Below are 16,802 nucleotides of genomic sequence, written 5' to 3'. Positions count from 1 at the left end.
TGTAGCCGTAAATCATAAATATACAAAACTGTAGATATGGAGCGTAATAAACTATAAATATTTTTTATTTCACGTAATTGGAGGACGGTTATGGACCTAAACAGATTCGAAGGTTGTTTTGGTCCAATTTAATTCTTATTTACAATTATGTGATAACTTATGAAGCTGCATTTGTGAAAAAGGGAAAACGGTGATTTTAATCTCTGTATTATTGTATAATTTTAGTTTTAGTCCTTGTGTTATTTGATCATGCATATTTAATCTTTAATTATTTAAAGTGTGCGGTTTTAATCCTTAAAATTAACAAAAGTTAACTATTTAACAGAATGATTATTTTTAAATATATAAAATAAATTAAATTAAAAGATTGGTGAATCTAAATACTTGAAGAATTATGTGTATAGAAAATTTTGAATTTAATAAAAATTAAATGTTAAAGTTTTTTAAGACGGAAAGTTCTTAGGACAACGTTGATAGTCTTAAAGAGCCTGTCCACCTACTAAATTCTTTCAAATGTAGTTGTATTTGACATTGATTAGTAACCATTAAAAAAGAGAGGAAGAACGAGTTGCTAATGAATAAAAAACAGAGCAAACAGAGAAGCAAATGAGACCAATTTATATATTTAAAATAATCATTTTAATGGTATATTTTTATAAAATATAATTTTAATTTTTATATACATAATCAAGCATTTAGAATCACCAACCCTTTATTTTATATACTTTTAAATAATCATTTTGAAAACTTGGTCTCAACCGATATTTATGTTATTAACTTTGTTGTTGCACGTAGACATTTAAACTTGTCCACATGCATACATTTGACGAAGCCAAATAGGGCAAATGGGTTCATACGAACTTTGATTAGTGGAAAATTGCACTCTTTATATATAATTAAAAATTTAAAATCATTTTTTTGTGTAGATATGGTAGATATATCCTTGACTTCTTTGAATGTTTATTTCTTCTCTTAGTAAAAATCTTAATTCCACCACTAATATTACGAATAATGTTAGCGTGGCAGAGCCATGGGTTGGTTACGAATTCGGCCCGAATGTTTAGTAATGGAAACAAGTTATACCGTGATTAGAATTCCATTAAATTCAAATTCTGCTCCCGCCTGGTCTGTTGTTCACTTTCAGTTTTCAAAGAAAAAATTGGAGTTGCAGATTGCATAAGGTGTTTGATAAATTGCCCGAGAGAGAAACTCAAACCATAGCTAAGCTTGATTTTGACAACTTTTTTATATGTATGTACGTGCAATTTCAGGCATGGAAGATCTGAAGTGCGGGCGTTTCTGCTTTTTCGGTCATTCAGTTTCATCTATCGATCGAGAAAACTGTGGTAGTAAGCTTCCTCAATTGTATTTCTAGGTTAATAGTAATGTTTTTCATTAATTGTGAATCCTCATATTTTGTTTGCGTTAGCAACCTAATACTATATAGTAACAGTTGATTATGATTTTTTCGTCAGGCTTCCCATACTGCTGTTTTAAGTGGGAATTCAGTAGAGGCGAAGCTATGATTTCAACTTGATGGAATCTGAATTTAATAGTTGTATATATTTGAGGCTGAATCCGCATGTGGACTATTAGCTCTGCTTCTGGTGGGAAGGACCTTTTCTATGTGGCGTTGATATGGTCACTGATTAGCTTTTGCATTGCTAAAACAAGGTATGGAATGCTTAGCTTTTGTATTGCTAGTCGATCGACTGATATATTAGACATACTGCAACTGATACTGCATCTGTTGTAGTTATTTTTATTAGTTGGAACTTGGAAGAACTTCTTATTCTTTAGTTGTATATATTGTTTCATGAGCATATTGTTATATGAAATGCATCAACTGACCTTCTCGAGAAGATTATTAGATATTACGAATGGAGCGTCTTAACTGTTAAGATACTATTATTTGGATGAAAATGCTAATTAGCTCATAACTATGTTTTTAGAGGAATTGAGATGATGATAGCATATAAAGAATCAGTTTCCAAATGAAAGGTGTAAGTGTTTCCATAATAGAATTCTAGATTGAATGTTATGACTTCATGAGCTTTTTGTTAAAGAATTGGATTTCTATTAGTTCAAAATGAGTTGGATTGCCAAAGATTAGCTCGTTAGTCATGCTATGTTTGAACTCTTCTTATCTTCTCTTATTTTGATAAAATTCATATGACTGCCTTTGACTGAATCCTTCTTGTTGTATTGTTTGTGGGATGTAAAGCAAAAGAACATGTTCATACCATCAGATGTTGAAAGGGTGTTATGAACTTGCCTGGGTAATTTATTACTTTGGATGTCATTTGGATCTCAATATTCTTTATTTGTAAACCAGATCCGAATATTAAAATGTCTGCTTCTCAGTTACATACTTCAAGTCAGCCTTACTACTGCTAAGGCCTAATGTATAGAATAACTGTGTTAAATGTACTACCAAGGACTCTTGAGGAATTATTGATTCAAAACATTCTATCGCTACACCCATTTTCAAGTATCTCAAATAGCACACTAGCCGTAAGATGAAGAGGTGTCTAATACGGCCACTCATTCGCTGAGCTGGCCGAAAGAATCAAGTGAAGAGTCTTTACTCTAAAGAAAAAGCCTTTTCCTATTCTAGAAATCCTGCAAACTATTAATTGAAGTGCTTACCAGTCACCGCTACAATTGGCAGAAAGTAATTGGCACTGCATCTATATCAATGAATATTTAGCTTTTCTTTAGTCCTCTTTTTTAGCACTGGCTTACTCACAGGAAGCTGGCTTAGCAGAAAGGTGGACTTTGTGTGTAACCTTAACAGAGAAAAAGTAAATGAACTTTGTCATATGCTTTAATACAAGATTGTGTGCTTAAATACTTGTGCATTATGTACACTTCACATGTACAAGTGTCTTGGTTTAGATACTCCTTATTATCGTATATAAATCTACTTGCACCTTCTGTTTTATACTGTATAGTGTATACCCTATAACCAGGAAGGACTTTTGTTGGATTTGCATTTGATAATGTGTTATCATCTTTCTTTTCAAGAAAAAAAAAGAAGAAAAAAGTATGTCTTACATTGATCAGAAGAACCTGAGTGCTATGACCTGTACTTGAATACAAATGGGGAGATTTCCTTCTGCTTTTATCTGCCTCTATTTTCCACCAGATGATTTTCGAATGTGCAGCTCCACCAAGCAAATTGGACAGGAAATGGATGAAGAGTTGCAAGAAGTGAAGAAATCACTCATTTTTCCAAGGTTAGTTATTTGATTGATTTAGGACAAATTATTTGACTTTAACACAATTTTAGTTGTGAAGGCTACAAATATTCCCATTTTTTGGGGAAACAAAACTATAGAGGAATGTTGTATTGAGGAATCCGATTTCAGTTTAAATGATCTATGTGAATGACATTAAGGTATATACTTTGAGCTTGAATGGTTATGGTATCATGTCAATGACATAAAATTTAAAACTTCATTTCTGAAAGAAAAATGGCAAAAGAAACTTTTTCAATACAATAGTAAGTAACAACAACAGCGTACCCAGTGTGGTCCGACAAGTGGGATTTGGGGAGGTTAAAGTGTACACATACCTTACCTCTACCTTGTCAGTTAGAGAGGAGGTTGTTTCTGAAAGACCCTCAACTCAAAGAAAGCAAAGACACAACATATAGAGACATAAGCAACAACTAGAAGTACGAAAATACGGGCATACGAGACAACAAGTAGTAATAGAAAAATAATAAAATATCAAAAATAATTCTAATACCACTAGCTAGAGAAACCAGGTGCAAAACTATCTACTACTAGCCTTCTACCCCAGTCCTCGACCTCCATGCCTTCCTATCAGGGGTCATGTCCTAGGTAAGCTCAAGGCTCGTCATATCCTTTCGGATTACCTCTCCCCAATACTTCTTTGGCCTACCCTTACCTCTCCTCAGTCCCTCTATCGTCAACCTCTCACACCTCCTCGCTGGGGCGTCCATGCATCTCCTCTTGACATGCCCAAACCATCTCATTCTAGACTTCCGCATCTTGTCCATGGCCACTTCCACCTTGGCATGAATATCTTCATTTCTGATTATATCTCTCCTAGTAAGCCCACACATCCATTTTAACATCCTCATTTTTGCAGCTTTTATCTTTTGAACATGAGAGTTCTTGACTAGCTAACACTCTGCCCCATACGACAAAGTTTGTCTAATTATTGCTCTATAGAACTTACCATTAAATCTTAGTGACACCTTTTTATCACATAAGACACCAGAGGCTATACTCTATTTTAACAACCTCACATCAGTGCGATGTGTAACATCCTTGTCAATCTCTCAGTTTCCTCGAATAATAGCTCCCCAGGTACTCGAAACTCCCTTTCTTGGAGATGACTTGAGAATCCAACCTTACTTCCTTCTCTGCTACACGAGGCACATAACTGAACTTGCACTTCACGTACTCTGTCTTAGTCTTGCTCAATCTGACTCTAGGATCTATCTCCACACCTCAAGTTTGTCGTTAACTTCGCTATGCATCTCCTTATTCAGTACAATGTCACCGACAAATAACATGCATCAAGGACCTTTCTTGAATGTGTCGCGTCGGAAAATCCATAGCCAAAGCTAATAAAAACAGGCTAAGAGTCGACCCCTGATGCAACCCCATTACCGTTGGAAAGTGACGTGTCTCCTCTCCTCACCCGGGTCTTAGCTCCATTAACGTGTCCTTAATAGTCCTAATGTACATGATTGGAACACTTTTGGTCTCCAAACATCTCCATAGAACTTCTCTCGGAACTTTGTCGTATGATTTTTCAAGGTCAATAAACACCATATGCAAGTCTCTATTACTTTCCGTATACTGCTCCACCAATCTTCTTCTGTAATCGCCCCATCATCAAACCGAACTGGTTCTCGTTAATTGAAACCCTCCTCCTTACCCTCACCTCCACGGCTCCACCAGCCTCTCCCAATCTTTCATAGCATGGCAATATCATAGTGTCACTCATAATTTGTAGACGATTGCACAAGTCTGACCAACAATCCAAATTTTCCAAACCCTCTTAAATATGTCCTAAGAAATGAGTTGGAAACTCATTATGCTGATTTTAAAAATAGTCGTAAATAAATGTCACAATTAATTACCAACTGTAATAGCAAAAAGGTAGCCCACGCATGAAGCATCCCAGCCCAGGATCATGCATCATCTAGGAAGCACCCAATTGTAATATAAATGTCGGAAGATTTCCTACTTTGAAATTACTGACACTTGCTTGTCAAATAGATGTTAGCAAGTACTTATTTCGTAAATCTAATTTCTTGTAGTGCAAACTTTCTTTTCTTGTGGAAAATTATGTAGGTGGCTAATGTCAAACGTTTTGTTTGCATCAAACAGAACTGCTTTTTACGTTAATATTAAGACCCTTACCTGCCCCTAACTATTGCATGTCTTGTTGCTGTCTCTTTGTTTGGCAAATATTTATGCCAAATGTACTAGGAGTATGTTAACTGCAATTAGTAATTTTGTGAAGCAAAATTTGTGTATGAAGCATATATAGGGAAAGAACTAATTATATAATTCTGTTGTGTCATGGACTTCATACCATGTTGACATTTGTAGTAACTGGAAATATGAATGGTGGGATATGCTAGTTTGGTTCTAAATCTCTATAATCTACTAGCTAGCGATTATGCCTTGAACAGCCTTAGTAACCTGGGTAGAAATACTGATCGATCATTTATGTGATTTGCTACTCCGTGAAAGAGACAATGAAGACAGAATCCTTTAGGTTTACCTGCAAATAGAATATTAGGTCTAGTTCAGACATTAAAAAACTGTTGAGACTAGAATTGCTTTCATGAATTTGATGGCTTAGTTAGAAGTTATAGCATACACACTATTGTTAGAGCAATGATAGTGAAAAAGGCAAAAGTCTCTTGTTTAAGATTCAAAATACTAGAAGGATTCTGCATCACAAACAACAACAACAACATACCCAGTGAAATTCCACAAAGTGAGGTCTGGGGAGGGTAGAGTGTACACATACCTTTCCCCTACCTCATGGAGGTAGAAAGACTATTTTCGAGAGACCCTCAACTCAAGTGAAACAAATCAAAGTAGTAATGAAAAGGAAAAAACGATAGTGAAGAAAACATGCCAGCTAATAGAAAAGCAGTGTACAGCATACATGCAAGGAATAGTAACATCAGCAAAATAGTGCGATCACTTAAATATCATAAACAGATGATAACAAATAACAAAAGAAAGAAACTGTATGAACTGTATTAGTGTCCCCCAGCATGACCTTAAGTGTCCCTAATCCACCCTCTCAAAGCTTGCTTAACATTCTTCATTGAACCTCATGACTTTATTAGTGTCCCCCAGTATGGCCTTAATCCACCCTATCGAAGCTTGCTTAACATTCTTCAATTTGTGATGAAAGATGATGAAAAAATCCCTTGTACATATGTCCTCCAATGCTGCCTCACTAAGTCAGGGAAAGTCTTATGCTTAGCCCAAAAATTCAAGAATTTAAAGAAACTTCTAAGTGGAGTATCATCCAAGCTACAAGATATTAGCTAAAGAGCATGATGTGGCTCCTTCTTGATCAAGTGTGTGACCCCCAAAATAGGTCCTTTAAATTCTTGAAAATGCATTCATCATTAAATCTTTTGAGTTTTGCACCTATTCTTTGTCTTCCCCGCTCCATGTCCAACAACTTCAGCTCCTTTAGGATTAGAATCCTTAGCCTCTGCCTGCAATTGAATCCCAGTAGGATTAGGATTAACCTTCCCCTTTCCAATTGAGGCATCAATTACCTCCACCAATGCTGTCAGTTTGCATCACTATCTTGGCTTTCCACTTCATCAACAAGTGCTGCAAATTATTTCCCAGTTTGTGTAGGAACCATAGTTCCTTTATTAGGATGGGATTCGAACCCCCCACACATCCATGATTGGACATCTGGAGCATGGACAATATAAGGCTGGGTCCCATCATCGGAAACAATGAATTGAGATTGCCCCAAAAGCTACCTCCTAAGGGGAGAACTGCCCAAGACCATATAACGAGACCAAGGTGCTTATTATCCCACTGATGTGGGACTCCAACAAGCCTTATTGTCATCCTTCGATGAATTTTGTTCTTGAGATCTATGGGCATTAAATTTCTTACTTCTAGCTTCTTGCCATCTCCATTTATCACTCACGTTCCTTAAAACTTATCCACTCTTTAACACCTTGGGAGGAGCCTTCCCTTTGTTATTTGGTTCCACACTTTTCCCATTGTTCTCAACATCACCGTTGCCTTCATTATTTCCTTGCGTCTCCTCAATTAATTCAGGATGTAAGACTCAACAACCATATTATGCCCTTGTAATTTGCGTTCTTTACAATGTTTAGGCATATAATTATGCTTACCGTTATCTATTTCGTTCTTACCTCTCTAGTAGCACCTCACCACACCAATTTGAATTTGCACACTTTGGGAATTCACCAAGTAAATTCACTTCAACTTTTACCCTCGCATAAATTGGCCTTGTTTTGTTCTTTATTGCCATTTCAACATGTAATGACTTCCCAACTGATGGAGCAAGTTAGCTAGGATTCCTTTACAAAAAAATTTAGGAGGCAAAATAGTAAAAGGAACTCCATGCAATAGCAATGGAAGTTTCTTCTTCCGAATCAAACCAAGGATCCCACTATGAGGACACAATTGACAGAAACCATCCTTGGCTTTGAGATAGTAAGCACACTTCGACAACAAGTGGACATAATTTTAAAGCAATGTCAATCGAATAAGAACATGTCCATTGCAATTTGCACAAAAATCTTACAATTCACCTCACATTGCGTAGGAATGATCTTGCAATTCTTGTATTTCCATCCATCCATTAGAGAATTTACCAACAATAGCATATAATAAATTCTCTGGACTATACCTTATCCAAAAATAATTACTATCACAAGATCAACTTTATCCACAGATCAACGAGCCGTGAGTTCGCCGTGATGGTATACAATAGGTTTAAGGGGTATAGGTTGCATGGTGGGGTTTTTCCTGGGTGTTTTTAGGAGGGTAGCATAAGAGGGGTTCACGGGAGGTTAGGGGGCTGAGTAACCTTATGTGGAGGCTTCCGCTGGCCATATTGTCTATGAAAAGCTCACAGATAAAGTCGCCTCCAAATCATCCTGTTCGAGAGGGTGTAGAGTTTTTTTTTCAATTAATCCTAACACAGGCTTTCACTCCCGTGCAACCTGACTCAGTTTGAAAAATAGAAGAACACAATTACAATGAGTTCATTCTCCTATTTTATCTACTAAGACTGTTAGAAGTGACTTGTATAGAGGACTACAGCTGCTATATAGTCTTTTAGTTCATCTGTAACAACTTTAAGTAGGGAGTGAGGCAGGACTTAAAGTTTAAAGCTGGATTAACCTAGAGGACAGGCAACTGAATTTACATGAATTTTTTGTTGCTTCTCATTCTATGATTCATTTGTCTTCAGGTATGAACAATCAGGTAGCTTTTTGGTCAGTGAGTGCCTTAAGTCTTAAATATTAAAGTTATAGTGTGCTATTAAAAAACCTGCTAGAATTAAATGTATCCTGGATATAATACAACCCCGTGAGAGTTTACTAAAGACGCATGTAACCATATTCTGAATATCTATTTCTTCCAATCTGACTTATAGCACATACTTGCTAATACAATATTATTATAAATTAGTTGGACTTCTTTTGTAGTCTCTTCAATGAGTAGTTAACTCGGATCAAATCTTTTCTAGTTTGAGTTCTGAACCTCTGACATCTCTTCTAGCCTAGCTGTGGATGCAAGCGTAGAATGGAGACAGTAGACACTACGACCAGCATTACAGCGTGTTTACATGACAAGAGCGTCAATTTATAAAGTTGCACTTAAAGGTTTCATAGTGGGATATCAAGAAGGTATTCAACAAGTCATGGAGAAAAAATGAGGACGCTAAATTGCATAAGGACACTTATGCAGCCAAAGAACAATCTTGGCCTCCGAAGTAAAAGTTATGAGTTCTCTTAAATACTCTATACGAACTTGACCTTTGGACTTCTGCATAATTACTGATGCTGTTGTGGTTTGCTTTCAGTATGTATTGGGGAAATGGGGGAAGGAGATTACATCGCAAATGGTCAATGTTCAACTCATTGAGGCTCTTGTTTGTAAAAGTGATTTGGCTTGACATCAATTGAACCTCAACGTGTAAGGTCAGGATCAAATACATAAGCCTATATAATGTGCGCCTTCACCAAATGCATGTGGGAAGGGAGTTGTCATTTGAGCTTTTTAGTTGCTTTTTGGAGTAATTGGTGGCTTGAAGTTAAATCTGATGGAGGAGGCAGGACTAGACCGAAACAGGTCAGGTGAGCCAGGATTGGATGTAAGATAGTTGAAAATGACTTCCACCCAAATATTGCCTTCTATTTGGTACTTTATTCCCCATAGTATGTGCTGCAGATTCTAAAGCAAAAGCATATAATGATTTAGCCCTTGAATCTATCATCGAGGTGTCTTGCTCGGTGTCTAGAGCCTCCTCTGATAAAGCATCTCTTGCCATCTTTATTTGACGTGCCATCAGCTTTCCATTAGGATAGTTTCAGCACTTGTAGTTCCGGACCCATATGTGACTGTTTGTGGGTTTTCTTATTAGGTATATGTTGGCGGGGTCATGGAATTTGTCTCTTGATTGAAATCTGTCAAGCACATGGGTCTTCATTTGAGCACATTGTAATAAGAATCTTCTACCATGTCCGATAAATTATAGTTCTATCATCATCGTGGATCCTACATAAGACTGAATCAGGAATTATTCTATGTTTCTTTAGTGCATGTACTGTGATTTTGGCCTTACTCTCGACTGCTAGCTTCAATTATTATGTGTGTGAAATAGCTGCCAACCGGTTTGGAGAATACCAAGTCACGTGATTCGATTATCCTATCAAGAGTTGTCTAGGTACATTCTCTTGGTAATCATCTGATTGAAACAACGCAATTTGATCCACTTGCATGTAGAAAAGGTAAAGAACATACTACAAATGTAGAGCTTGAAGAAAACTAATGGAAGAAAATGGTCCATTCTGTTATTAGATGTTTTGTTACTGTGATGATTGACTATTGTTGCAAGAGGAGTCCATTCAATCTTGTGATAAGCCACCACCTCTATTTTGTTTGTGTATCTAGTGACACTCTCCCACTTGCAGGAGCACTAAAATCTTGCTGTGAGTCCTTAGTAGAAGTCAATGGGGCATCCTTTTCTTTCTTGATTCTTAATGGTCCATGACACAAAAAAGTACTAGTACTAATACTCATCAAACTTTTCTTCTTTTGGTTGATTTATTCAACTAGGCATAGTGTTATATTCTTACCAATTCATTTGCAACTTGTGTTTTGGACATGTGGCCAGAATGAAAAGCCTGCAGCCTGTGCTATATGGAAAGTGATTGACATGCTTCCAAAGCCGTATTCATGTTTCATTTGCGGTGCCATTGTCCTCATTCTAACAAAGTAAGTGCTTATTACTCCGCAAGAATTTCATAGAAAAATATGGACACATATCTCACGATTCAGTTGTATACACATTTACCTAAAACGTAAATGTTCCTGTATTTTGGAGTAATTGCTTGCTGGATAATGCATGAATGAACTCGTATATCTTGATAAAACACTAAAAAATGTGAAATATAGGACAGTTTCTATTGTCAAAATAGAAAATGACAATATTGGAATTATCAGCAGATAATTACTGGCCACCTTGCTACATCTTTTCTTTGAGTATACATTGAGGGATACAAAAAAAAATTGAATCTTGAACCTAATTCAACTCTAAAGCTGATTGTGAGGATTCTCCAAGACAATTTAAAAATATTAACTGCTTCCTTAGAAAGATGTAATTGGAGATTTAGCGAATAAAAAAATGCTTAGAAACAATAAAGTTATGGTGCCAGTGTTATGACAAGTAGAGACTTCTAAGAATATTCAAATTCAAACTACAATTTTCTGGTTATTTGACTGATGTTGGTGACAAATGAAACTTACAATTCACACAGGTAAGATTGATGAGTCTTTTCATCAGATTTTCATATGAATCATGAAACACAAAAAGTACAATGTACATATACATACTACTACTACCACTGTTGAACAAAAAGTATTATGCCATTGAATCAACATGTGAAAGAAAAGCAGTTAAAACTGTTAGTTGCCTTTCAAGAGTTGGCAAAGAACATATTTTTTGTCCTCCTAAATGACTAATGGGTTGTGACAGACATCCATCTTATCACCAATAACAAGACAAGTCCACCACCCACTACCACTACCATCACCACTTTGGTAAAAGAACCATCTTTCTTCTTCGTCTTACTATTACTATCCTTCAGTTTTGGTCAATTGTCATGATTAGGATGAAAGCCCCTCACAAAAATCTTCAGGCAGAATCTCCACAGTAGCAACCAAAATACAATAACATATCTAGCGGAATCGCACAAGTGGGGTCGGTAAAGGATAGAATGTACATTGACCATATATATATTCCTCCATCTGCTCAGGCTATAATCTGATGGGCCCACAGACACCCTAAAGTCTCTTTCAAAGCTTCACCTCCAATATTTTCATTCTATCAATTCCCTCTGGACTTGGAATAGGTGTTAAAAGTTTTATGATATATACTACCTTTTTCTAGGGGGAGAAAGTTGCCAGAAAATCTGGGATTTTTACCCTTTTTGGATTTTCTTTTCCTATTTTTTCAAGAATATTTTTTAAAGAAAAAAATAAAAACAAATTCCAAGTGCCTGTAATAGACAATCCTGGTTGTCAAATCTACAGATCTTATCCCTGGTGATATCTCATCTGGTTGACATCTCTTGAGAAATTCATATCCTGTTACAACCATACAGTATAATTATTAGCAATCCCATCATTTATTTCATAGAGGTTTGAGCATTCAAAAACAATAGAAATAAAATAAAAAGAATTAGTAACAAAATAATATATACCAGCAGTGGACCATTTGGTTATTTGGTGGCTTAGTTATTACTAGTAATAAATTGCAAAGCCTCAATTTGAAGAATCAAGAATTAAGTACATGTTTAAAAGGGTTGAAAGCATCATTAAAAGGAGATTATATATTATAAATAAATTAAGCTTTTCTATCTTTAACAGAAGCAAGACGGTATTTCATTGTTGATTCTAAACATACCACAACAAAAGAGACATTTCGTAATAATAAAAAATACTGCCATGGCATCCAAAGTCGTGAATTCTTTAGCGGTATATGTATAGAGTGTTGGCAATAAATACCAATATTTATTATTACCTTTAAATATAATATAATGACACTTATATTATTGCTGTGAAATCATTTATTTGTTGCAGTGAGAATGTCACTACTCTCCTACTGATTTTTGGACCTCTAGTCAGAGCCCCTTTATTAGAAAATAGATAAAGGAGAATTTGACTTTAATAATGAATTGTCACTTTCTAAACTAAAAAAATAATGGAGATTATATTGAACTAGCCCAAGCATTATCTTTTGGAAACTTACTAGATGTAGTTTTATTTGTATAAACCTAATTTTGAATGTTAGGGTCCCAAAGTCTTCAAACCTAAAAAAGATATGGAGTGGGAAAGGAATAGTATTGAGATTCAATCAATCACAAAAAAAGTAATGTGTATTGTCACTATCCAAGCTTAAAATGGTCCATTGCAAAGTAGCTTAAGTCTTTGATGTGTTTGGTGTTATTTCAAGATATTCTTGAATGGCAAAGAGTTTGGTTTGGCTGTAAAGTAGTACTTGATTCTTGGTGGTGACTACCAAAGTTGACTACATAACATGTAGTATAGTTTATTATTATTATTAGACACAGATTTTTACACTGCGAATTAGTAAAAAAATTGTGTTATAATATATTTATCATGATTTTTTAAGTCATTTTTCACTAAACAAATTCACTGAAAAAATATATGATGGAACAAATTCTCACTAAAACAGTGAAAACTTTCATAATTTTTTCATTTGAAAATATTACTATTTTTTTCTGTTTTTTATTGTTTTAATCAAAATATCTATGGAAAAGTTTTTGAACATTTTTTAGTGGAAAAATCAGTAGTAAATTAGTGTTTTTTTTTTGTAGTGATTCATCTTGACCCTCTAGTCTATTTGAACTACTAATAAAATAAAATAAATATTATTAGGTACATTGGAGTTTGCTGCCTTTCAAGTTGTTTTAAATTACAGCTATAGAAGTTTGGACCACATTACCCCCCCCCCCCCCGCCCCAAAAAAAAAAAAAAAAAGAAGAAGAAAAAACCAAGTAGGTCACATGAAATGGTTGACATGATAACATACTACTATATTATTAAAAGGCATGCCAGGCTTAGCCCCCAGGGTATTTTCATTTCACACGACTCAACAGGTGTAACAAAAGGAGAAAAAGAATAAAAAACATTAAAAAAATCAAAAACTTTTGTTTGGAAACTAGAAAAAGGAAGGTAAATGTAAAAGAAAGAAAAATAAAAAATTTACTCCAAAAAGTTTTATCATCATTTTTTTTTTTTAAAAGCATAAAAAATATTTGATTGCTTCCAAAAAAGAACATTACTTGTTCAACTAGACTACTTACTATAAACATAAGATTTTTTTAATTTATTTTTTTGAGCGACTTTTACCATGACTTTTATCTTGCTTTAACTAATCCACTTGTTAGGCACATACTAGTTTTAGAATTAAATATTACTACTAAATAGTATACTTATAATATAACTAGCTTAGGGTAACTGTAGAGATTTTTGTATATATTTGTCTCAGTAAATGAAACAGGAAATCATAGTTGAAAAGTGAGACTAGTCACATCTTTAACAATTTTCTAATTAGTCTAAAAAGAGAAAAAGAAAACTTTACATTGATAAAATAATTTAAGAGTCATGTATGTACCTTGTGATTGTGATGGTTATTATTATAGGAAGAAGCAGCAGCTGAAACAGTAACATGAGGCTTTGAATACTGAAATTGGTATTGATAATAGTGTTGGCTAGCTTGATCCTGACTCCGACCATGATCCTGGTGGTGGCTCGATGTAGAAGAGCCACCACCGTCTGGAGTCGGGGGTGGCTCCGACCACGATGAATCATCGGCCTCACATTCCAAGTTAACCCCAAACAACCTCACGTGTCTTCTTGTGTTATTGTTCACACTTGTTGTTTGGTTCGGCATTGCTCCTCCCCCTATATTTATGTCACAAACAAATAGGAAAAGGTAAGTGATTGAATGGTTTTGCTATCGTGATCCACTGAGATTCAGCTCTTTGTAGCTCCGCCTAAACATATGGCATTTGCAAGAATCTCTAAATAAGATATACAAAACACAAAACAACAGTACTTTTTTTTGTTTGTTTATATATGCAGATAGGTAGCCACTTGTTATATTATAATACAATAGTTAAATAATATCATCATCTTTGTTAGAAACCTACAAAACAAACTTTCTGCAATGTGACAAAATATACAACTCTTTGCAACATGTATGGCCACCAAGATAGGTATAGTTGAACATTTCTTTTCACATTAAAAATAAATTATTATTTTTTTGCATTCTTTTTTTTTTTTTTGGGGGGGCTACTATGCATATGCCATTTATAACAAAAATAATAACATCAATTCTAAAATTAATTATCTCCAATGTATTTGGAAAGTGTACTGATTTTCACAAAACTCCAATCTGTCAGTGTGAAAGACAGAAAAGGAGTAGAAATTAAGTGACTTATATATAGCTTAAAATTACAAATTGTACATGGATAATGTAGTCAAGGATTCAATCGACGAAAAATTATAATATTCATATATGATTAAAAAAATTTTTTTAACGGAATGTAATGTACATATGAAGAAAATGATACCTGCATGAAGACAGTCAGGTTGGTATAGAAGACCTGCACTTGCGCTTGGATAAGGATGCCCACCGTAGTATACGTGGGCCCACCCACCTCCACCTCCACCACCACCACCACCACCCATATTTCGAGTCACCGCCGCTGCTGCAGTGCTATGATATACTGCAGCAGGAGTGGAGATAGAGGTGGAGGCAGAGGCAGTATTCCTCCGCCTCCACCCTATAAATAACCGGTCAGATTCTGACCGGTGTCGGTCAAACAAAACAATATCACCAGCATCAAGACGTTTTTCCTTGACAAAACGGCTCCAACCTTTAGTCAATACATAGCTCTGGCTACTATTCCAATAAGAATATCGAAATCTCCATGATTTTCCCGACTCATCTTCGAAACTCAGTAATAATCCCTTTTCAGTACCGCCATCGTTATTATTCGTATTATTATTATTATTACCGCTGAGAGGAAAATACTTCTCAGCGTGCTGTTTAGGGATTACTAACCTGTTAAGCTTTCCAACATCACTTGGAGTTAATGGTTTCTCAAACAAATGATCTCTTGGAATTTCTTCCAATTTGTCTTCACTTTGTCCTAGCTCCTCATCATCTTCATTATGAGTATTGTTGCTCATGTTGTTGTTAAGGTTAAACTCAAACATATTTGGGATTGAAGATTGTTGTTTTTTGGTCCACCAAAATGTTTCTGAAGAAATATGGTTTATGGACATTTCTAAGAACAAAAAAGGGAGATATATAAAAAGTAGATTTTTATTTTACTTTATTTTATTTACAAAAATGATGTAGGAAAAGGTAGGTATTTAAGGGGGGTGGGGGTAGATAGAGATGTAAGTACGAGAGTACTTTACTTTAAGGTATTTTGCGTGATAAGAAGAAGAAAAATCAATCATTATATTCAGTGCAATTTACTAGGCAGCTACCCAGTACTCATACATCACATACCTTGTCTCTTTATGAAGGTTAGTAAGTACTTAAACTTAGCATTATATTTGATTAAATTTGTGCTATTAACATTCATTTCTTATTAGTGAATAGTGACCATCTTCAATATACACATACGTATTCTTTTCCTTTATTTTTTGTTGGGTCCAGTTTCAACTTCGCACTTTTAAAAAAAATATATATATTATTTTTATTCTATGTGAAGTAATTTAATTTGATACGAAATGTAAAATATATATTTTAGAAAAAATTGTGATCTAAAATAAATTATAAAGTTTGTGTGGTTATAAATCAATAAGGGCAAAATGAATATTTTAAAGTTAAATTGTTATGAAATATAAAAATGTGTCATTTTTTTTTAAATTGACTAAAAATGAAAGTGAGTCATATATTTACATGAGTATTTTATAATTAGTTTTCAGATTGTTTTAAAATTTCTCTTTTTATAATTATTTTGATATGAATAACTTGAGTCAATGATCTTTCGAAAATGACATTTTTATATTCATAAGATAGTGTAATGTTTATGTACATTCTACTATTTTTATATTATAAAATTATTCAAAATTTGTTATTGTTATAGATGTCTAAAACTAGATTTAAGTAACCAGCTCAAAATGTTGCTGGTTTATAAACTCTCTTTTTTGTAGAAATTACTTTTTCATGTGGATCCCATTGAAATGATTCAAATATTTTTTTCCTATGTAATTATGTACTAGAATATGTAAGACTCACGGGATTATTGACCTTTTTTTTTTAATCTTGTGGGAGAAAAATGGTACATAGTGTAGTATAATATAATGAGTGAAGGAAGCAAAATATATAAAAGATATATTGATATTTGGTGGCACTGAAATTGGCAGAAGATGTATCTTCATATGAATCTGGGGGATAAGAAAAAGATTATTTTTCTTATAGATATCATCATATATTGTCATAGTCGACGAAGTTAG

General features: G+C 34.5%; 2 protein-coding genes across 2 annotated transcripts in view; one reads left to right on the top strand and one right to left on the bottom strand.

Moving 5' to 3' along the window:
- The window catches only part of LOC125824334 (uncharacterized), a 185,237-nt gene that overhangs the window by 39,409 nt on the left and 129,026 nt on the right, over positions 1–16,802 (top strand). The gene's annotated exons all lie outside the window — the stretch shown is intronic.
- LOC125824275 (B3 domain-containing protein At2g36080-like) lies at positions 11,048–15,642 on the bottom strand. Its single transcript, XM_049503625.1, has 3 exons — positions 14,900–15,642; positions 13,939–14,228; positions 11,048–11,885 (listed from the first exon to the last, which is right to left on the bottom strand). The coding sequence occupies exons 1-3, from the start codon at positions 15,615–15,617 to the stop codon at positions 11,835–11,837; spliced, it is 1,059 nt and encodes a 352-aa protein (XP_049359582.1). The 5' UTR covers positions 15,618–15,642; the 3' UTR covers positions 11,048–11,834.

Source organism: Solanum verrucosum, unplaced genomic scaffold (genome assembly GCF_900185275.1).
Source record: "Solanum verrucosum unplaced genomic scaffold, falcon-dt-bn FXZP01000125.1, whole genome shotgun sequence".
Taxonomy (NCBI): domain Eukaryota; kingdom Viridiplantae; phylum Streptophyta; class Magnoliopsida; order Solanales; family Solanaceae; genus Solanum; species Solanum verrucosum.
This window is presented reverse-complemented; position numbering and strand designations above follow the sequence as displayed.

Coding starts and splice junctions, on each gene's coding strand:
- LOC125824275 (XM_049503625.1), bottom strand. CDS start 15,617: ATGTCCATAAACCATATTTCTTCAGAAACATTTTGGTGGACCAAAAAA. Junction 14,229..14,899: donor ACCTGACTGTCTTCATGCAG/GTATCATTTTCT, acceptor ACATAAATATAG/GGGGAGGAGCAATGCCGAAC. Junction 11,886..13,938: donor ATAACCATCACAATCACAAG/GTACATACATGA, acceptor TGGTTGTAACAG/GATATGAATTTCTCAAGAGA.